The sequence below is a fragment of the Bos javanicus genome, chromosome 1 (genome assembly GCF_032452875.1).
Source record: "Bos javanicus breed banteng chromosome 1, ARS-OSU_banteng_1.0, whole genome shotgun sequence".
NCBI classification, from domain to species: Eukaryota; Metazoa; Chordata; class Mammalia; order Artiodactyla; family Bovidae; genus Bos; species Bos javanicus.
In genome coordinates this window covers 95,878,238-95,902,576 of record NC_083868.1, presented here as the reverse complement: position 1 = coordinate 95,902,576, position 24,339 = coordinate 95,878,238, and the positions used below count along the sequence as shown (strand labels likewise).

The 24,339-nt window shown below is 39.3% G+C and overlaps 1 protein-coding gene across 9 annotated transcripts in view; it reads right to left on the bottom strand.

Moving 5' to 3' along the window:
* Nucleotides 1–24,339, bottom strand: part of PLD1 (phospholipase D1) — a 272,923-nt gene that overhangs the window by 71,278 nt on the left and 177,306 nt on the right. For all 9 annotated transcript variants that reach the window (XR_009736360.1, XM_061415861.1, XM_061415905.1 and 6 more), the window contains 3 exons: nt 19,926–20,039; nt 16,738–16,787; nt 5,974–6,108 (listed from right to left, as the gene is read on the bottom strand). Coding sequence is in view for 8 of the 9 variants with exons in the window: in XM_061415861.1 (XP_061271845.1) it covers nt 5,974–6,108; nt 16,738–16,787; nt 19,926–20,039 (299 nt within the window). In the remaining variant the exon portion in view is untranslated. The remainder of the gene's footprint in view (nt 1–5,973; nt 6,109–16,737; nt 16,788–19,925; nt 20,040–24,339) is intronic.

The window sequence follows — 24,339 nt, the reverse complement described above, 5'->3', positions numbered from 1 at the left end:
TTTACTCTATATGAGTCCTTAGAATTTGAATTGTTTTCAACAAATGTACTCTGTATTTTTATGGTGACTGCAATCCCTTGGTTTATTAGGACACTGTCTCGATAATTTAAAACCACTTAAATTTTGGAAAATGACCTTTTCTAAGCCTGTTATTAGGAACTTTTTTAAATACTGTGAAATATAGCAAAATAGAAAAGAGTATATGAAAACTTATAAGTACAATTTAGGTAATGACTTTAGAAAACCATTGAATTTATTATCCAAGCTGAAAAACAGAACATTACCACATTCCAGAAGTCCTCAGCTACCTTCCCATGGAAGTCCTTCCCATCCCAGGAGAGAAACTTTATATAGAATTTTGTGTTCATTATGTTAGGATGATGTTTTCCTAAACAAACAAGTTTACTTTAGGCTTATTTTTAATTTGTATAAATAGAACTATATAGTAGATAATCTTTGGAGGCTGGCTTCTTTCATTCAACATCATATCTTTGGGATTTATCTTATACATACCGTAATGCATTATTTTCCTTAAATGAGCACCCACACATCTACTTACTCTTTCTACTGTTGACAGGTGTTTGGGAGTTTCCAGAGTTTTGCTGTGATACACAGTTAAGTTCTACATCGATGTGTATATGTTTCCTGATGTGCACATGTGGGAGTTTCACGGGGCTCTGTACACAAGAGTGGGTCCCTGGTGTTGCTTAGTATTGCCAGCACTTGGACTGTCCAGTTTTTGATTTTTGCCAATTGGTATTTTGAAAACTTGCTCTTTTCCTCATTACCATATTAATGAGGATGAACATCTTTCATATATTATGAGACTCAGGTATGTCCTTTTGGGGGTGTTCCTATACAATTCCTCTGCCCATCTTTCTTTGGATATTGTCTTTCCTTGTTGATTGAGTTCTTTATATGTTTTGAATGGGCTTCCCTGGTGGCTCAGAAGGTAAAGAATCTGTCTGCAATGCAGGAGACCTGGGTTCAATCCCTGGGTTGGGAATATCTCCTGAAGGAGGGCAAGGCAACCCACTCCAGTATTCTTGCCTGGAGAATCCCCAGGGACAGAGGAGCCTGGTGGGCTACAGTCCATGGAGTCGCAAAGAGTATTAAGTGTGTTGCAAATACTCTTTTTTCAGTTCGTGGTTTATCATTTTATTTTACTTATATAGCATATTTTGATGAATAAAGTTCTGAATTTTAATGCAGTTAGATTTATCTATCATTTCCTTTGTGATTTTGCTTTTTTTAAATGTCTTGTTTAAAAAATTGTTAATTCTCCTGTGATAGACAGAATAATGACCCCTAGAGATGACTATGTCATAATACCCAAAGTTGGTATGTTATATTACATGGTAAAGGGGAATTAAGGCTGCAGATGGAATTAATAGATGGTGCTAATCAGCTGACCATAAAAATAAGGACATTATCCTAGATTATCTAGGTGTTCAGTATAATCACAAGAGTCTTTAAAAGTAAAGGGAATTCAGAGAGAGATGTGGTTACAGAAGAATGGGTTGACACTTTGAGGACTTTCAGAGAGATGTAACATTGCTGCCTTCAAAGACAGAAGAAAGGGACCATGAACTACGGAATGAGGGTGGCCACTCAAAGCTGGAAAAGGCAAGGAAATGGATTCTCCTTTGTGCTAAATTGCTTCAGTGTTGTCCTACTCTTTGTGACCCCACGGACTGTAGCCCACCAGGCTTCTCTGTCCATGAGATTCTCCAGGCAAGAATAGTGGAGTGGGTTGCGACCCAGGGATCGAACCTGCATCTCTTACATCTTTTGCATTGGCAGGCAGGTTCTTTATACTAGCTCTATCTGGGAGGCTTCTAGAAGGAACACAGCCCTGCTGACATCTTGATTTTAACCCAGAGAGATCTATGTTGGACTTCTAACCTACATAACTTTTAGATAATAATTTTGTGCTGTTTCAAGTCACTAAGTTTGTGGTCATTTTCTACAGCAGTAATAGACAACTAATACACCAACTCTACCCTACTTAGGCCTATGTGTTTTAATTAACTCACTTATTTATTTTTGGCTGCACCATGCGGCATATGGGATCCTAGCTCTCCCACTAGGGATCAAACCCATACTCCCTGCGTTGGAAGTGCAGGGTCTTAACCACTAGACCTCCAGGGAAGTCCTTAGTGGGCGACTCAGTACTTTCTAACTGCTTTGTTCCCTGTGCCTCCAGTTCAGGAGTTCTCAGCTTGGCTGCACAGAAGCATCATCTAGGAAGCTTTCAAAAGATAATGGTGCCAAAACAAAAACAGAAAGCAAAAAAGCCTTGATACCTGGGCCCTAAACCAGACCAATTAATCACAGTTTCTGGAAGTAGGAACCAGGCATTATTAGTATTTTCTCCTAATATCACTCCATTCTTTTATCAATTAACCCAACTTTCTTTTTGAGGGGGAGAGGATCTATTTGAAAGTAAACTGCAGACATGAATCAACTTTCCCCTAAATGAGAGTTCCATTTATCTGAACTCAAACCCATCTGTGTTCAAAATTGTTCTGTGGTGACAGTGAAAACATCTGATTAACTGAGTGGAGATAGGAAGACTCCTATCAGAGTGATGGAAATATTCTGTACCTTGTTCTGGGTGGTGATTACATAAATGTAAACATATGTGAATATTCATTAAGCTGTACACTGAAGTTTTGTGCCATTTACTATATATAATACATTAATTAAAAAAGAATAGTCCATGAAAAACAACAACAAAAAAGCCACTAGGCAATCCTAAGGCAGTCAGGGTTGTGACTCATGGGACTCGCTCTTTACTGGGGTAGCCTTTCAACTACAGACACTTACCCAAGCCTGCCTTTAAGCACTGAGATCCATTCCCTCCATGGGGTTTCCCACATATCACCCTTGCTGACTGCCTCTCAGCACCGGTTCATCAGTATCCATCCCAGTGGTTCCGGGGTTTGGTGAAAAGAATACCTGCTCCCCTGTAGTCCATGAGGTGGGCGGGGCAGTGGGGCTGTATGAGCACGTGTTGTGTTTCCCTACTGTGATGTGCAGTGGAATGCACGTGTGCATGCTAAGCCACTTCAGTCATGTCCAACTCTTTGTGACCCAGTGCATAGTAGCCCACCAGGCTCCTCTGTCCGTGGGATTCTCCAGGTAATAATACTGGAGTGGGTTGCCATGCCCTCCTCCAGGGGATCTTTCGACCCAGGGATCAAACCAACATCTCTTATGTCTCCTGCATTGGCAGGCAGGTTCTTTACCACTCGTGCTCCCTGGGAAGCCCATGCAGTGAATTAGTGAAACCAAAAGAAAGAAAAAAAATCAATTCATTTAGTTAACAGGATAGACTTAACTTCTACTTAAAGATAGCCTTGTTTTATTTAGGAAAGAAAATAACTGTTAGTTCGGTTACATGCCAATAAGATGAATTAGAAAACTGGACTTGGTCACAGATTTTAGAACCAACAGGGCCACCCGGGGTAAGACATAATTAAAGCTATACAAGAAAGAGATCTCAGTGTGAGAAACCAAGTATTTCCTTGTGAAGAAAAAAGAAGGATAAACCATTTAGTCATTTTTCTTACGATAGATTATTCAGTAATTCTGGATTAAGTCTGCCATGTTAGAAAATTTAATCACAGGTTACTTTAACTTCTTTTAAGCTCTTAATGACTTAACACCTGTAAAATATCCTCAACCTAATTTCTCAAGTCCTCTTTGAGAATTTTAAACATTGTTCTCTGTGTTATGAACTTAAACAGGCCAAATGTCTGAGAGCAGCAACAACAAGCCTGTTTCTTCCAGAGTTCCCACAGAGGTGAAAAGAACAAAAGTATACGTGGATTTTTCCATGGATTTTCCTGGGGAAAATCTGTCCTGCCCTGGGGAAGAAGAAAAAGAAATCCAGCCCTTAAAGACTAGCAAGTGAGACTTCTCATACTCTCAAGGTCACATCTTCAGTTTCAAGAAAGTAGATAATAACTGTATGCAAAAAGAATCAATTATTGCTAGTCTAAATAAATTGTAGCCTTTGAGAGTTTAAAGACCTTTCTATAAAGTAAGTCAAAAACTCTACAGATTTATTTAACTCAGATACTAAAAACTACTTTGCATTTATACTTGATGTAAAAGTAAAGCAGGTTGAAAGTCGAAAAGACTTTTAAAAGGAAAATATTTACATCTGTCAATTTTTACTTCAAGAATTCTGAAATCTCCCTAAAGAGATCAACTGACTTTCATCTGGCTTTGTTTGTTTGTTTTTCCATTTCAACAAGCATCAGTATTTTCCCTTTCCTTATTGTCACTGTCAATTTGAAGATAAAAATATTCTGAGATTAGCTTCTAAAGAGGCAAAGACAAGAATAGCTTGGGGAAATAAGAGAAAACCTGTTTATTAGGGGAGATAGGGGAAGAAATGAATCCTTAAAGGGCTCCGATCCCTATTGGGCAAGAGATTATAAAGACATGGATATTTCTCTTAAAGGCCCAAAGAGAGAGAGAGAGAGAGAGAGAGAGAGAGAGAGTGTGTGTGTGTGTATCACCACACTGTGATCTACATATTTTCTGGCTTCAGAACTGCTTTTCTTTCTTTTCAAATCATGTTACAGAGAAGACAGTCTCATTACTCCTAGGTATGAGATTTTTCTTTCTTTTCTCAGTGGAGGATAGAAATGGAAAAGGCATATTTACTGTCAAATTTTTTCCAGAACACTCCATGACACTTAGTTTCTTAAAGAATAGATATCTTATAGCTGAGAGACTACATGTCATTGAAAACAGATGAGTGGAATGCCCAACCGTGGGACACAGCATATCTCTTAAGGAACATCCCCTCACCCTTGTCAATTCATTTATCTGGCTGATTATTAATACTCATTTTCTCATCTTGACCTTTCAATGTTCATGTAACATGATATTAGAAGGCAAACCAACCCCACGATGGGAAAATGAAGCTTTCCAGGTGTACAAAAGAATGGAGCTGCAAACCCACCCTTCTCAGCAGGCTGTTCTAATCTGGGTAGAAGTACAACCAGTAACACCCCTGAATCTGTCCATGGGGTGAGAGCTGCGGGAGAAGACTGCAGACCTCAGTCTAGGGCTACATTGTATTATTACTACACAAGCTGGTCTACCCTGTACCCTGATTCAGTTCAGTTCAGTTCAGTCACTTAGTCGTGTCCGACTCTTTGCAACCCCATGAATCGCAGCACACCAGATTAGTAACATCCAAAATACTGACTCCAGGGGAAAAACGGTAAGCATAGACATTGTTGTTGCTGTTGGATAGTTGCTCAGTTGCATCTAACTCTTTTGTGACCCCATGGACTGTGGCCTGGCAGGCTCCTCTGTCCATGGGATTTCCCAGGCAAGAATACTGGAGTGGGTTGCCATTTCCTTCTCCAAGGGATCTTCCCAATCCAGGGATCAAACCCACATCTCCTGCATTGGCAGGCCAGTTCTTTACCATTGAGCCACCAGGGAAGCTCCAAGCATAGATGTAGTGATAGTTTAACATCCTTCCGATTCTGACTCTTGCAAAAACCTTGGATCTGAGGTATTGGTTAGGTGGATGTGGTGGGAGCACATACAAAGTACTACCAGGCTACCAGATACTCATTTATGACACACTTCCCTTCCCAAACCTCTCCCTTCTAGCCATGAAATCTAGGCACTTTTGTTCAAAATTCTTAAAAGGGGAATAATAAAGAATTAATGAGCACAGACTGATTACTGCACTGCTGGGTTAGACTGCTGTCTCTGGACACTGTAATTTGCACAATGGCCATTTAATTGTTCTGTGCCTCTGTTACTTCACAGATAAAAACAGGGATTAGAAAAGACATAAGCGAAAAAGATTGCTTCAGAAATGTTTTAGATACTGATACTCTCAACTGCAAAGGAAGCTTCAAAGGAATAAAAAGAATGATTTTTGCATCAGGTAAGTCAACTGACAAGGAACACAATTAGAGACCAAGTACTTACCAATAATAACAGTGTTGTCATCAGCAATTAGCAACTTGCTGTGGACATAGATAAGCTCAGTGACTAGGTTTCCTTCAAGCTCTGCATGTGTTCTAAGACCACAGAAGGATATATAATTTATCCACTGATTGCCAACTGTAAATTAAACAAGAAATCACTAAAATTAATACGACCAAGCTCAATAAAGGCATCTTAGATTTTACTGTCTTTCAAAACAAATATACCACTTCAACAGGTTAAGAATAGATTGTATAACATATATATGTATGTGTGTGTATATAATTTTAGAATGCATGTAGGATCTATTTTTACTTTCTGAAGAGTTTTATACTGCTAATATAAATGGAGATATAATTTCAAAATATCTTACTGAAGTGATTTCTATGAATCCCCAATGCTAGGTCCCCAAATAAATTCAAATATGAACATTTTATTTTAAGGATTTATTGAGTAACTACTGAAGAGTGATAACTCAAGTATAGCCACAGTGGGACAACCTAAGATTTGCATCTGTCTGGATTGACACCTGCTGCTGTTTATTCTGTTATTTTTAAAAATTTACTTATTTGCCTGCATCAGGTCTTAGTTGCAATACTTGGGATCTTCATTGCATCTTGTGGGATTTTTTTCATTGTGGTGTGTGGGCTTCTCTCTATTTGTGGCTCATGAGCTTATTAGTTGCAGCACATGGGCTTAGTCGATCTGCAGCATGTGGGATCTTAGTTTCCCAACCAGGGATCAAACCCGCATCTCCTGCATTGGATGACAGATTCTTTTTTTTTTTTAATACAATTTTATTTTATTTATTCTTTTTGCCATTAAAAAAAATTTTAATTGGAGGCTAATTACTTTACAATATTGTGGTGGGTTTTGCCATACATTCACATGAATCAGCCATGGGTGTACATGTGTTCCCCATCCTGAACTCCCCTCCCACCTCCCTCCCCATTCCATCCCTCAGGATCATCCCAGTGCACCAGCCCAGAGCACCCTGTCTCATTAACCTGGACTGGCGATCTATTTCACATATGATAATATACATGTTTCAATGCTATTCTCTCAAATCGTCCCACCCTCGCCTTCTCCCACAGAGTCCAAAAGTCTGTTCTTTACATCTGTGTCTCTTTTGCTGTCTTGATTGGCCACCTCATTCGAAGAGTTGACTCACTGGAAAAGACTCTGATGCTGGGAGGGATTGGGGGCAAGAGGAGAAGGGGACGACAGAGGATGAGATGGCTGGATGGCATCACTGACTTGATGGACATGAGTCTGAGTGAACTCCGGGAGTTGGTGATGGACAGGGAGGCCTGGTGTGCTGCGATTCATGGGGTCACAAAGAGTCGGACATGACTGAACGACTGATCTGATCTGATCTGATATAGGGTCATGGTTACCATCTTTCTAAATTCTGTATATATGCATTAATATACTGTATTGGTGTTTTTCTTTCTGGCTTACTTCACTCTGTATAATAGGCTCCAGTTTCATCCAATTCATTAGAACTGATTCAAATGCATTCTTTTTAATAGCTGAGTAATACTCCATTGTGTATATGTACCACAGCTTTCTTATCCATTCATCTGCCAATGGACATCTAGGTTGCTTCCATGTCCTGGCTATCATAAACAGTGCTTCGATGAACACTGGGGTACACGTGTCTCTTTCAATTCTGATTTCCTTGATGTGTATGCCCAGCAGTGGGATTGCTGGGTTGTATGTCAGTTCTATTTCCAGTTTTTTAAGGAGTCTCCACACTGTTCTCTATAGTGGCTGTACTAGTTTGCATTCCCATCAACAGTGTAAGAGGGTTTAGATGGCAGATTCTTAACCACTGGACCACGAGGGAAGTCCCAACACCTTGCTGCTGTTTAAATCAGATGCAAGACGTAAGCTCAAACTATCTGGTGTTTATACATACTTAGTAGCAAAATCAGGGCAAAGCAGCAGTTAAAATTTTACAGACTTTGGCTAAGTAAAAATGTTGGCAGTTAAATAATATCCCTCCTTCTAAATCATTGAAAATTAGGGAAACAAAAAAAATCCTAAGTACGTTTGACCTTGGAGAATTTATTTCAGAGCAAGAAGTACCAGGTTTGTACTTTAAAATGTAGCCCTCTCATCGTGTGAAGGTCATTTATGTGATAAGAACTGTATTCCATATCAAACCAACCCATAATCATTACTCTGGCGTGAGTGTTAGTCACGAGATTTTATGGTCCCGTCTCACACAGCAGTTGTCCTAGATAAGCTAAGTGTGATACTAAGAATAAATGGAGTGGAACCAAAGCATCACAGATTCTTATAGAAGGAGAATATAAATTTTTATAAGAGAATCTGAAGCATGCTGATAGAATCAATGGTAGTTCATGTTTCATTTACTGAAGTTTCCAGGTATTACTGATGTTTTCTATTTTGCTGTTTATGTTACTCAGTGAACCTATTACATTTAGGTATCTTGGAAAGAAATTTTTTCACAGGTAATATATAGAGGTTCCTCCATTTATAGATAACCCTTCCCATATCTGATATTAACACATACTATAAAGTCTGTATAATTAAAACAGTGGAGAACTGGTACATAGACAACCAAACCAGTGTCTGAAATTGAAAGTCCAGAAATAGACCCAAGTAAGTATGGAAATTTTGCATATGATAAAGGTTGTAGCTCTAGGAAAAGGGCTTTTTAAGAAAAGGTGCTAGTATAATTGCATCGCTATTCCAAAGAGATAAAAATTATATACATTCCTCCCAACAATCATAAAAACTCTAAATAAATCAGAGATGAAAATGTAAGCATATGAAACCATACAGGTGTTAGAAGAAAACCGAGTGAATTCCTGGTAACCTGAGTGTAGGGGAGGCTTATAACTATCTGCTGCTAAGTCGCTTCAGTCGTGTCCGACTCTGTGCGACCCCATAGACAGCAGCCCACCGGGCTCCCCCGTCCCTGGGATTCTCCAGTCAAGAACACTGGAGTGGGTTGCCATTCCCTTCTCCAATGCATAAAAGTGAAAAGTGAAAGTGAAGCCGCTCAGTCGTGTCCGACTCCTAGTGACCCCATGGACTGCAGCCTACCAGGTTCCTCCGTCCATGGGATTTTCCAGGCAAGAGTACTGGAGTGGGGTGCCATTGCCTTCTCCATTATAACTATCTAGAGGCAATAGAAGAAAAGATCAATAATGTTGGCTAAAAAACCCAAAACAAAACAAACTCATTTGCATGACACAAAACATAATAAGAAAAAAAAAGAAAAAAAAAAAAGGCAAAGGACTTCCCTGGTGATCGCGTGGTTAAGCATCTACCTTCCAATTCAGGGGACACGGGTTCAGTCCCTGTACCAGGAAGATTCCACACGCTGCAGAACAAGGAAACCAGGGTGCCACGACTACCGAGCCTGCGCTCTAGAGCTGCGCCTGCTGAGACTGCACGCTGCAACACTGAAGCCCTAGAGCCTGTGCTGCGACAAGAGAAGTCCCCACTCGCTGCAGCTAAAGAAAGGACTTGCAAGGCACTGAGGACCTAGCACAGCCGCAATAAATAAATAATTTAAAAAATAACTGAAGGGAGGAAAAGACCAAAGTCTTCCTAGAAAAATAGGTAAAAGACATGGACAATTCAAACATACAAAAAGATACATTTGAAAAGACAGTCATCTTCACTCATAATTAACAGAAATGCAAATTAAAACTATATTGAGAAAGCATTTTTTAACCTATGAGACTGACCAAAAAAAAAGAAAGAAAGATAACCTATTCTGTTGTTGAGACTGGGTTGAAGTAAGCTCTCTCTTACATTGACGCTGAGAGTGCAAATTGGTATAAACTTGGAGGGGAATTTGTCAATATCTAACAAATTATCTATAGCCCAGCATTTCCATTCTAGAAACTTACCGTAAATATACAGTTCCAACAAATAAGAATGTATGTACACAAAGCTACTAATTATATTATTGCAATTGAAAAGTACTGAATATAACCTAAATGCTCACACAGAGAATGACTGGATTAACTATGGCAAATTTGTACACGGGGGACTATGCAGAGGCAGAAAGGAATGAAACTCTATGAACTGATTCAGAGTGATTTCCAGGATGGAGCATAAATTTTAAAAGAGCAAATACACAAGAGAATATGTGGTATGTTATTCTTATGAAACAGATTTGGAGAAATGAGAAAATATACATGTTTCTGCTCATTTGTACAAAAAGAAACACAGCCCAAATAACTTAGAAACTGAAATAATTTGTTACCAATAGAGGATAAGTAGATTAGGGTGAGAAAGATGGTGGGAAGAAGCCAAAAGGAGGTACAGCGGAGTGGCGCCTGTCTAAGCATGTCTGTCTTTTGTATAGTTCTGACTATTGGAAATCTGTTGCATACACTCAAAAAAGAAAAAAAAAATCAGGAAAGATATAGGAAAAAAGAACCCAAATGAAATACAAACTAAAGCAAGTGAACCTAACTGCTTTTCAAATTAAAACCATAATCCAAAGATACTTGGAACACTAGCTTTTGATGATATATACTCTTAGGCTAAAGACAAAAAGAACTATAAACAAATATTGTATTCTAGTGAGATATATTTTTCATAGTAGTTGGGCTAGCAATTTCTGTGTATTCTAAGATTGAGGAAATATATATATATATTATAGACAATAGAAGTAGGTTTCTTACTGTGAGATAAAGAAGTTATGAAAATAGAGAGATGGCAAGAAGGAATCCTGTGGCATGGGACTGAAATGATAAGTATCAGTATGGAGATTAGATGATAGATAGATGGACAGATAGATAATGTGCATGCAAAAAGCCTACAGCAGTAATATCCTAGAAGCAATGATCATACCTCCTACCCAGAATTTGGTTTCTGATACCACTTTCCACTGTGCATGCATGGGTACTCAGTTGTGTCCTACTCTTTACAACCTCATGGACTGTAGCTTGCCAGGCTCCTCTGTCCATGGAAATTTCCAGGCAACAATAATACTACAGCAGATTGCCATTTCCTTCTCCAGGAGATCTTTCTGACTTAGGGATTGAACCCTTGTCTGTTGCATCTCCTGCTTTGGCAGGTGGGTTCTTTACCAGCTGAGCAACCGGGGAGCAAACCTATGTAAGTTCCTTGAAGAAACAGTTGATTGCCGGGCTAGTTACGGGAATGTATAAGATGGGTCTGAAACCCTTGTGCCAATGAAAAAAGGCTGATGGGCATACATCAAAAGCCTCACAGGCCACACTCCATACCTACTCCCTATTCACCCTTGCTATGAAATAATTCCTATAGAGTGGCAGAAATCTTTATTTCTTTATGAAAAATGTCTTTAAAAAGAAAGCTCAGGGTGAGTACCAGTCACAGGGACCAAAATGAAGATAAGGGTTCCAAGCTAGAAAGTAGATATGTTGTGTCCTGTCAAAAGAGGTGAACAGATCCACCACCCACTCTTGTGAGAAGAAAAAGCAAACTGAGAAATTACTTTGGCCAGTACAGTCATTCCTCAGTATCCACAGGGTACTGGTTCCAGGATCCCCAAGGATGAAAAAATCTGCCCTACTCTAGTCCTTTATGTTAATATAAAGTCGTATACCATTTTCACGTGATGTACACACATCCTCTTGTACACCTTAAATCATTTCTAGATTATTTACAATACTTATTACAGTGTAAGTGTTATGCGAATAGTTGCCTGCCTGTGGCAAATTCAAGTTTTGCCTTTTGGAACTTTCTAGGTTTTTTTCCCTCAAATATTTTCAATCTGCGGTTGGTTGAATGTGGGCTGGGGAACCTGCAAAGTACAGTTGAGTGTACGTTATTCTGTGAAGGAAACTGACTCAACAGAGTAACAAACTTGGTGATGTTAACTTGTGGTGTGAGAATATACTGAAACAGTGTCTTCTTAATAAAACATGAGAAAGCCAGGAGCATGACAGGTATTAATAAAGAGCAATAGGCAGAAAATAATCACGGGGGCTTCCAAAGTACATGTCATGGAGTATTTGAGAATCTGGAGTTTTATATAGGCCTCCAAGACATATCTGTTGTGAATGTTGGTGCAGATATAGCTTGAAAGATGAGAAATCTGATACAATAGACTCTTAAGTTTATCAGGACATTTTGTGAAAGGACTTGGAGTTGTTACAGGCATTTGCTGCTTAAACAAGTACTTCTTACATGTACATTTCTAATCCTAATTGAATACCTCTAGACCTTGTGTTAAATTATACTAAATGGGCTGCTAAAATGCCATAATTCACAACAATTATAAAAATGATAAAGAAATGCTTTAAGTTAAACACTAAATCCCTGAAGATTAGCATATCAGAAAATTATACACTAATCACAGCTGGTTTTCTTTTCAGGAATTCTAACATATTCATAGCAGCAGTTTTGTTATTTCTAAAGAACTGAAACAGGAGAAAACTACAGTTCTCTATCCAATTAGAGATTAGCTAGTTCATGTATTTAAAACCCACTATACTTTTACGAAAACAAAGCCAACAGTACAACACTGTGCCTCAAAAAGGGGCATTATGTAATTAATCTATTCTTCCATGTTTAGTGTATGAGCATTTCCCCCACAGAGATGCCTGATTTTGACTTGTTCCCAGGGTACTTGGAACTCATTTTGTTAGAGGGCTTAACATTAAAATTACTTCCTATGCTAAAATCCAATTTTTCCCCTGAATAGGCAAAGGAAGAAAAAGGGTCCAGAATCCAAGGAAATGCTTCATAATAAGCTCAGGATATTTTTATGATTGAGAAACTAAATAATAGTCTTGTTCTGACTTTTTATTCTCCTATAACCTCACCTTTGCATTTTTACTAGCCACTGTCATTACTAAATGACTGTCCTGATTTTATTTCTTTTTAAAAGATGTATCCATTTTTATCTACTCTCAAATTTCATGCTTTTTTTTTTTTTTGCCACACCATATGGCATGTGGGATCTTCGTTCCCTGATCAGGGATCAACCCTCACCCCTGTAGTGGAAGCACAGAGTCTTAACCACCGGAGAAGTCCCCTGATTTTGTTTTTATCAATAGATCTTTTAGAACCGTACTCATTCACTATCAACTTCATTTTAAACCATTACCCTAGAGATAGGGTAATACTCTGGTAAATCTGTGTGCGTGAGTGCTCAGTTGCTTCAGTCGTGTATGACTTTGTGACCCTATGAACTGTAGCCCTCCAGGCTCCTCTCTCTGTCCATTGGGTTTTCACAGTGCTGCAGTGGGTTGCCATGCCCTTCTCCAAGGGACCTCCCTGACCCAGGGATCAAATCCACATCTCCTCCGTCTTCTGCATTGCAGGCAGATTCTTTACCACTGAGCCACCAGGGAAGCCCCTGGTAAATTTATGTCCTGGATAAAATTAGATACAACTTTTGAAAGTATTTATTATTGGTGATGTACATGTCTTATGTCCAAAGTTCTTTCTCAAGATTTTTAGATTGAGGAGACCATTTGTGAAAAGTCACTGAATACTAAACAGAAATAGATAAGTTTAAAATTATGTAGTCCTAAAGGCTTAATTCATTATTTTTACGGCTTCCAGATCATTTAAAAATCCACCGGCCATAAAATTTGCCTCTTTAAAGTATGCAATTCAGTGTCTTTTTAAAAAAACGTATATTCACAAAGCTGTACCATTATCACCACTATCCAATTTTAAGGCATTTTAATTACTCTGAAAATAAAAGCCATACATTATATTTGCCAGTATTTGGCCACAAGATTCAGGATTTTCTGGCATTTCTGGCATTGGGAATCTGTTCCAACAAAGGAGTGGTAGTTTTCTTTTAGTTGTTTTATTTTCCTTCCTTTGTTTTTGTGTGAACATGTTTTCAATTCTCTTGGGTATATTCTATGGAGCAGAATTGCTAAGTTATATGGTAACTCTTGCAGAAGGAAATGGCAATCCACTCCAGTATTCTTGCCTGGAAAATTTCAGTAGCCTGGCAGCCTACAGTCTATGGGGTCGCAAAGAGCGGCTGAGCGACTGAGCACCTGAGCGCATGTTAGCTCTATGTTTAACTTTTAGGGAACTACCAAACTGCTTTCCAAGGAGTCCACACCATTTTGAATTCCCAACAGCAATGTATGAGGATTCTAAAATCTTCATATTCTCATCATTATCTTTTTTATGTCTTAAATCATAGCCATCTTAGTGGATATAAAGTTGTATCTTATGATTTTTACTTGAATTTCTCTAATGATTAATGATGTTGAGTATCTTTTCATATGTTTATTGGCCATTTGTATATCTTCTTTGAAGAAATGTCTATTTAGATTCTTGGCCCAGTTTTAATTGGATTAGCTCTTTATTGTTGACTTGTAAATGTTCTTTGTGTATTCAGGATATGAATCCCTTATCAGATATATGATTTGCAAACATTTTTTAAGTCTTTTTTATCCCAGTTCCTTGATAGTGTCCATTGGAACATAAAAGCTTTTATGTCTGATGAAATCCAACTTAATCTATTTTTATTGTAAAGCCAAGAAACCTATGTTAATACAATGTCAGAATGATTTTTGTCTATGTTTTTTTCTAAGAGTTTTTACATTTTAGGTCCTGATCCATTTTGACTTATTTTTTTTTGTATATGGTGTAAGGCCCAACTTCATCCCTTTGTATGTGAATATCCAGTTGTTCAAACACCATTTCAGGACATGCAATTGTCCTGAAACCCTTTTTGAAATTCAAGTGACCATAGTCATAAGAGTTTATTTCTATATTCTCAGTTCTATTTCTATGACCTATATGTCTATCTTTACATCAGTATCACACTGGTTTTATTACTGTAGTTTTATAGTAAGTTCTAAAATTGAGAGTGTGAATCCTCCAATTTGTTCTTTTTCAAGAAAAGCTGATTCATTGGATAAGACTCTGATGCTGGGAAAGATTGGGGGCAGGAGAAGAAGGGGGTGACAGAGGATGACATGGTTGGATGGTATTACTGACTTGATGGACACAAGTTTGAGCAAGCTCCAGGAGATGGTGAAAGACAGGGAAGCCTGGTGTGCTACAATCCATGGGGTCACAAACAGTCAGCACGACTTTGACTGAACAATAACAGAGGTTGTCTGGGCTATTCTAAATGCCACATTCATTTTTCTGCACTTTTTTTATTCTGCTCCTCAGACTGGGTAATCTCACTTGACTTATCTTTAAATTTGTTGATTTATCTGCCTACTCCAGTATGCTACTGAATTCTCTAATGTACATTTTATTTCAACTTATACTTGATTATTATTAAAAAAAAATTTAGTTTTTATGGTCTCTATTTGGAGAGTGATTGTTTTTTACTTCTCTTTAGTTCCTTAGATTTATTTCCTTCAGTTTTTTGCACATAGTTAAACTAGCTATTTTAAAGTCTTTCAAACTGTCTGTCAGGTCAAATTATGACTATCTTCTGAGAATTGTGGGAAGATGGGAGCTTTCAACCTATTCGGCTCCTCCCAGTAGTTGCCAGGCTATGGGTTTCCTTTCACAGTGATGGGGAGTTGGTTCTCAAGGCTGCCATGGAACTGAGGAGAAGGGGATGGGCACACGGCAAATTAAAAAGCTTGCTGCTTTTACCAAGATTCTGCTGTCCTTCTTGAATAAACAAATTGTTACATGCCCTTGGTTAATTTCCCAAGTTCTGTAGAAGTTGATTTTTGACAATTTTTGCGAGCATTTTTGTTGCTTTTATTTAGGAGTGGATTTGGGGGTGTCTTTCACTTTTCACTTTCATGCATTGGAGAAGGAAATGGCAACCCACTCCAGTGTTCTTGCCTGGAGAATCCCAGGGACGGGGAGCCTGGTGGGCTGCCGTCTATGGTGTTGCACAGAGTCGGACACGACTGAAGCGACTTAGCAGCAGCAACAGCAGCAGCTACTATGCTACGGGGCTTCCCTGGTGGCTCAGATGTAAAGAATCTGCCTGCAATACAGGCTACCTGGGTTCAATCCCTGGGTCAGGAAGACTCCCTGGAGAAGGAAATAGGTACCCATTCCAGAATTCTTGTCTGGAGAATCCCATGAACAGAGGAGCCTGGTGGGCTACAGTCCATAGGGTTGCAAAGAAGCGACTTAGCACGCACGCACGCACGCACGCAGGAGGCCACATACATACTTGTTGATCAAGTCCTCATCCTTAAAGTAGGGATGACCCCTTCCTGTTTACTTTCTAGGACTGTGGTGAGGGATCACAGGAGAAGATACATATGAAGTCATTTTTTAAAATTTATATTTAATTTTTAATTGTAGTATAATTACAATATTGTCTTGGTTTTTGCTATGCATCAGTGTGAATCAGCCATAGGTATACATGTGGGGTCTTTTGAGGTGCCTTACAAATCCCACTTCTTATAAAAACAATTACTATAAGTAAATACAAATAAATTATAAAAACTGTAAAAATAGGGACTTCCTTGGCCATCCAGTGGTTAAGACTCAGCTTTCCACCACAGGGGGTTTGCATTCTACCCCTGGTTAGGGAGCTAAGAACCCAAAGGCTGCAGGGAATGGCCCCAAAAATAAAAAGTGTAAAAAGTTTTTAAAAATTTATAAAAATACTATCATTTTTACCACCTATGCATCTCATGCTGTGATGGCTTAGTTTGAACAACTGTTTAGACAATTTAGTGAAAATAAGTAATTTATTTCTGCTAAGCATTTTGTGGGCTATCTTTTGTGAAGAGTTCTATAACCACACTATAAAAACACCAATAATTACTAATATGTCCCAAGAAACAACCATGCAGGAAAAGAAAAGCAGTTACTCACTCTCTGCTTTTAATTGTCCAAGGATGGAATTTTCTCCTCTGCACATGGTTCTGAAAACACATAAAGGAAAGAAACAATTAAAGAGATTTCAAAGGAATCAATCCCAATTGCAATGAGAAACGCTAGGCTGGAAGAAGCACAAGCTGGAATCAAGATTGCCGGGAGAAATATCAATAACCTCAGATATGCAGATGACACCACCCTTATGGCAGAAAGTGAAGAGGAACTAAAAAGCCTCTTGATGAAAGTGAAAGAGGAGAGTGAAAAAGTTGGCTTAAAGTTCAACATTCAGAAAACTAAGATCATGGCATCTGGTCCCATCACTTCATGGGAAATAGATGGGGAAACAGTGGAAACAGTGGCAGACTTTATTTTTGGGGGCTCCAAAATCACTGCAGATGGTGATTGCAGCCATGAAATTAAAAGACATTTACTCCTTGGAAGGAAAGTTATGACCAACCTAGATAGCATATTCAAAAGCAGAGATATTACTTTGCCAACAAAGGTCCATCTAGTCAAGGGTATGAGCGACTGAACTGAACTGAACTGAATCCAAGTAAAAACAGAGCAAGTGCTTTTATGAGAAGATGCTATATAGGCTTTTTAAAAGTAAAGAAAAAAATATGAGTGTCACTTCTGTTACTGATGGGACAAGTTGTTTTGAGGTGGATAAATGGAAAAGTTACAAAATTGATATTAGATTTCAGAAAGTGAAAGTGTTAGTCACTCAGTGGTGTTCGACTCTTTGCGACACCATGGACTGTAGCCCACCAGGCTCCTCTGGAATTTTCCAGGCAACAATACTGGAGTGGGTAGACATTCCCTTCCCCAGGGGGGTCTTCCCACCCCAGGAATCGAACCTGAGTCTCCTGCATTGGCAGGCAGATTCTTTACATCTGAGCCACCAAGGAAGCCCAGAAAGAGATGTTATTTTAAAAAGATGGATTATGAATGAGTTTTCCCTCTTTGAAAAGGTAGCATTAGTTGCTTTGGAATTAAAGAAACTACTGTACCTGAGCCCTCTCCGTAAAGCTAGAAAACCCCTTAAAAGTGAAAAGTATAGTCTCAAATAGCTGGCTCTACTAATGGTTTTGTTTCTCAAGACTCTGATAATAGACGATGAATTACACTGACAAAACAAAAAATTCTATGCTCCATCTGCTTGCTCTATGAAAGTAATTAAAACTACACTTACGCCTAGGAAATGCTGATATTATTAAAGATGATGCCAGCAAATAGAGATGTTTTTGCATAATAAAAGGATATAGTTTCAGTTGCTGAACAAAAGCCAAACATGTTATTTCATTCAGCTGGTTCAAACCCAAGAAAACAGTCATAGAAAGTAATTACAATTCCAAAAATAATATTAGCATGGCAAATGAAGTGGATAAAACCAAATTAAACATTATGTCAGTGCCTTAAATACTTCAAAAGCTTTGTTTGTCATGTTATAAATCAGATAATATGAGAAGTGGGCAAATCTTCAAGTGTATAGACCAAAGCACAGGGAAAGTTTTCTCATACTGTCACCGGGCAAAATTATCCCAGAAGAAACAAAACATCTTTACTTGAAACCCTGGCAGACAGAAAGACACATGCTTGAAAAGTCAGAAAGAAACAAGAGGATTAAAACAAAGATTTCCACCATAATGGTACACTCAAACCACTGGAAGGCCTTAGATCATGAAAGGGGTGCCTCTAGGGAGGAGGACACAAGCCAGAGCACATCTAAGCCCCCACCTCCAATCTGGCCAGGGCCCTGAATCCTCATCTGCTTCACACACTGGGGGTTTGGGACAAGACCTTATTTGTCCCTTCCCCACAAAAGAATTTGATTAGAAAGGTGGGAAACTACAAATGGTTCTGAAAAACGGGATATTAAAAGAAAATATCCAAGTGCTAGTCCTTGCTCTGACATACGATCCTGATCAGGGCACTTTTGTGTCTCATGTCACAGGGTTTGTAACTGGGAGCTGGATTTATGCCAGGGCTGTTGCATTTACTTGTTACTAGGTCACTCTTCTCAGCTAAGTGACCCAGAAAGAATGCCAGGCAGGAGTGGGGGTGGGGGTTGGGGGGGTGGTTTCCATCCCTTTCTGCACCACCTCTCTATAGTGCCCACCAGCTAGGACCTCTCAGTCCTTTCATCATCATCTCCTGGCCAAACCTGAAGCCTCGTGGGCCTTTTTGAGTGAATATGGACACTCTGCTTTTCAGAATATTGAGAACAGGACTTAGCATTCCCCCTAAAATTCTAACAATGAGATGGTAGGGAAAACAGAATTAAAATTCCAGGAGACGGGAAAGAACCTTCATGCTTCACTTACAGGCAGAGACTCTTATTACCAACCTTGTTGAAGGATTGCTGCCTAGAATACTCATAAACCATCATGTGCAAATCATGTCACTGTAAGCATTTATTTATTTATTTTTTATCTACTTACTACAAGGAATATGGAAAGCTCAATAACTATTTATGGCTTGAGGATAATTTTAAAATTATCTTTAAAATTAATTATGTATAAAGAACTTTATACAAAGTTCTTATCTCCATTTATAATATATATTAATATGTACTAAATCCCTGGTGGCTCAGTGGTAAAGAATCCACCTGCCAGTGCAGGACATATGGGTTTGATCCCTGGGTCGGGAAGATCATCCGGAGCAGGAAATGGCAACCTACTCCAGTATTCTTGCCTGGGAAATCCCATGGACAGAGGAGCCTGGCAGGCTACAGTTCATGGGGTTGCAAAAGAGTCAAATACAACTTAGCGACTAAAACAACAAATAGCAACAACAAATAACTAAAATATTAGTAATTTTATATTTGTATATATATTGTGTGTATATATCTCATAAATGGAGATAAGCACTCTCTACTCTCTTTCTCTCTCTATATATATATACACACACACACATATGTGATAGGCAATTAGTATAAGAGAGAGACTAATATTTAAGTTCTTTTATACTTACCAAGTGTCCTAGGCCTACCATGTAAGATTTTAGGCTCTATTTGAGTTTTATCAACTAGTGAACAGACCAAGATTCAAATGCAAAACAAAGAAATGTGTCCATCTGTTCAACGCTCCACTGAATAGATGTGGAAAAACATTTCCATGCCTCCGGCCAGTTTACATGCATGACTGACTGAAAGCTGAAAGCAGAGGATTTCAGAACTTTGGCACCTGTAGTTGAAGTGCATTATTGCCTGTAGAGCATTTCCTCCGCCGGTTGAAATGTCTCCTTCAAAACCTGGCAGAAGTGGTATCACAACATACACCCGGTATCTCTGGCTTCCCCTGCAAAAATCAGACATAGAGAGTTTCATCACAAGGGAAAAAAGACACAGTAACAGTTAAAATTGACAGCCAAGCAGTTCACGGTTTTGGAGACTGAGCGAATGGCTTCCCACAATACCCTCTATCACGTTCCAGGCTTTGGCGGAGAAGGGCATGTTGCTAGACTGGAAGCCAGAAGTGGCGGTCAGGCTAACCATTCGTAACAACCTGAAAAATAAGCTGCACTTGGCAGTAAAGTGGGAACTGTATCCACTATCTCTCTACAGCACAATCCTTCCTAGGACAAAATTCCTTGTAAGAAGGCCTTGCGTGGACCCCATGGAAGTTAGAGAGGTGACAACAAAGATATTTGAAAAGATATTATCCTAACCATTTCCTGTGGACAGTAGGCATTCAGTTAGCAATCACTGAGTAAATGAGTTCCCACAGCCTAAATCTCAGGGGAAAGACAAGGTATTGGACCCCAGGATATTTTCTAGTGCAGAAATCATCGTTCAGAAGCTCTGATTCACCCCTGAAAACTCTGCTTCAAATGCAAAATATTACCGTGGGTCCGTCAAGAATTTTAAGTAACTGACGTTGAGTTTTAAATCTCCTGCATATACAAAATATTTCTTAGCTCACTCTCCCAACTGATTAACAACAGCCTTTGAAAGAAAAGCCTTTGAGCTGCTTTTGCTAACTCAAGGATGTAACAAATGTTTAGAAGAAGAAAGTGTGGGTCCTTACTTTGATCTGCGTTCAGAAAGTCGGAAATTTGGAGAATTATGTTCAAATAGATACTGCCTCTTTGGAGGCGAGACTGTTAATGTCCTTATCTCTGGAAGACACACAGGAAGAAGGGCAAGTCTGGAGGTGGCCATGGTATCTACTATGGTCAGAATCTCACCCATTTATCTGAGAGGTCTACATTCTCACAAAGATGCTGCTGCGGGTTAATTTTCAAATTGGAATCTACCGAAACTTTTCATAATACATAATTCCTAAAGTGCATTTTCTTTTAAACCGCTACATTTTTCTTTTTTTTTTTTTAAAAGTGCTACATATTTCTTTTGGGTGAATATTATTACTACTCTCAGAGGGGTCAGACTTCATTACTGAGGTCAGCTTACCAAATGAAGACTAGGGAAAGTGTGGCTTGAGACAGAAGCCACAGCCAACAGGACAGAGTCTAGAGGCCTTTGAGCTTAACTGCAGAGCCAAAAATGAGGAAATCTGAACTAGGGTACTGTAATGGCATGAATTAATCACTAGATGGCAAACACAGTTTGAGTTGGAAAATTTTTTTTTAAAAATATGAAGTGTTAAAAGTTCTCTGTCAGATAAGGGTAAGAAGCTCACATTCCTAGATATTAAGCTAGAAAATGGGAAGAACAGAAAGAATACCTAAGCTACTGTCCCACCAAGTGAAGTCGCTCAGTTGTGTCCGACTCTGCGACCCCATGGACTGTAGCCCACCACGCTCCTCCATCCATGGGATTTTCCAGGCAAGAGTACTGGAGTGGGTTGCCATTTCCTTCTCCAGAGGATCTTCCCGACCCAGGGATTGAACCAGGGTCTCCTGCACTATAGGCAGATGCTTTACAGTCTGAGCCACGGTATTTAAAAGTCCAAATGAATTTTACACTTGAAAATTGACACCATCTGGCCTCAACAAGCTGGTCTGAGTGCAATGGTATTTATCATTAATCACAGCCAGTTACAGACGTCTTTGGAGAAGGAAAGGGCAACCCACTCTAGTATTCTTGCCTGGGAAATTTCATGGACAGAGAAACCTGGTGGGACTGAGCACACATGCACATGGTCTCAACTGTTTTTACAGAATCACCTTTAGTCTGATTCTCCCAGACCCACACTCCAGTGACGGGACATCACTGCCCTCTGTTCAGAGGTACACCCGCACTAAAGCAGGTTAGCCAACCTAACTTGTCTGTCCCCAAGCCTGGACGTCCTTCTCCTCACAGGAACCCTCTTCCTCTTGCAGGACTGAGGACTGGCTCTTCGCGCCAGGCCATCCTGGATATGCCAGTCAGAACTGACTTGCTTCTGCCTCCACATTCCTGCTGCACGTGGCGGGCATGCCTACTCAGCACCTTCTTTGCTTTACACAACAGTGACAGGTACGTCTGCTGGCTAGGATATGTGATAAGCCCCTTTGAAACACAGGACATATGTCCACTTCGCTTTCTATTTTGGGCAGTGCCCAACAGAGAACCTTTGCACAAGCATGCACCTGGTACTATTTGCTTTGAGAGGATGGGGTCTGGTTGGAAGAATGTTTGCTTCTGGAATACCTCTGATAGACAAGAGGTTCAACAGGATATTTTTCTTTAAACTAGATTACATCTTAGTTGAATTTTTTTATTGTGGTAAAACATAAGTATTAGTCAATCAGTCGTGTCTGACTCTTTGGGACCCCATGGACTCTAGCCCACCAGACTCCTCTGTCCATGGAATTTTCCAGGTCAGAATACTGGAGTGGGTTGTCATTTCCTTCTCCAGGGGATCTTCCCAACCCAGGGATTGAACCCACGTCTCCTGCACTGCAGGCGGATTCTTTACTGTCTGAGCCACCACGGAAGCCAGTGGTAAAATATATGTAACATAAAATTTACCATGTTAACCAATTTGAAGCATACCATTCAGTGTTATCAGTTACTTTCACATCTTGTGCAACCATCATGATCTCTACTTGCAAAAGTTTTTCATGAGCCCAAATAGAAACTCTGATAATTTTGCAATAACTTCCCATTTCCCCTCCCTGCAACCTCTGGCAATGTCTAATCTACTTTCTGTCTCTAGAAATTTGCCTGGTCTAGATATTTCAGCTAAGTGGAATCAAACAGTATTTGACCTTCTGTGGCTGATTTTATTTCACTTAGCATATCTGTCAAGATTCATCCATGATGTAGCATGAGTCAGAATTTCCTTCCTTCTTATGGCTGAGTAATATTCTGTTATATGTAAAACCACATTTGGTTTATCTTGTCATCTGTAGGTGGGCACTTGTGATATTTCCAGCTTTTGGCTATCCTGAATAATGCTGCAGTGGATTTGTTATTGTTGTTCAGTCGCTAAGTTGTGTCGGACTCTTTGCAACCTTGTGAACTGCAGCATGTCAGGCTTCCCTGTCCTTCACTATCTCCCAGAGTTTGCTCTAACTCCTGTCCATTGTGTCGATGTTGCCATACAACCACCTCATCCTCTGTCACCCGCTTCTCCTGCCCTCCGTCTTTCTCAGCATCTGGGTCTTTATCAATGAGTCAGCTTTTCACATCAAGTGGCCAAAGTATTGAAGCTTCAACTTAAGCATCAGTCCTTCCAGGGAACATTCAGGATTGATTTTCTTTAGGATTAACTAGTTTGATCTCCTTGCTGTCCAAGGGGCTCTTGAGAGTCTTCTCCAGCATTGCAATTTGAAAGCATCAATTCTTCAGTGCTCAGCAGGGAATGTGGGCATATAATATTTGAGTCCCTGTTTTCATTTATTTTATATACCCAGGAATGGTGTTACTGAGTCACATAGTTATTCTATGTTTAGCTTTTTGAGGAATCACCAAATAAATTACATTTTTGAATGGATAACATATGCTCACAGAACAAGTCTTCAGAAGTGGAAGATTATACAATGAAAAAACTTCTTTTTCACTCCTTTGTCTCTAGCCTTCATTTCCCCTCCCTAAGGGCAATTCATATTACTTTTTATGTTCTTTCAGAAATAGTCTATGAACTTATAAACATATATATGCATTCCTTCCTTCTACACAAATGTTAGAATCACTGTAAACACGTTTCTGAATTTTTAAAAAACTAATTTATCAATATATCCTGGAAATTCTTCGATATTTGCACTTAGAGAGATGCCCATTTTTAAAAACAAAATGACAGTATTCCAAATCCATGCCATGATATTTAAACCAGTTCTCTTTTGGTGGGCACTGAATCATTACGGACTTCCCTGGTGGCTCAGACGGTACAGCGTCTGTCTACAATGCGGGAAACCCGGGTTCGATCCCTGGGTTGGGAAGATCCCTTGGAGAAGGAAATGGCAATCCACTCCAGTACTATTGCCTGGAAAATCCCATGGACAGAGGAGCCTGGTAGGCTACAGTCCATGGGGTTGCAAAGAGTCAGATGCGACTGAGCGACTTCATGTTCACGAATCATTTCAAATTTTTTGCTACTCCAAAATTCCAAATACCTATTTTGCTATGTGTGCTGACACACATAAGTTGCTTTTCACATTGGTTAGAAAAATCTCAGAAGTAATATTTTTGGTCTTGAATACCAAGTATTTGTT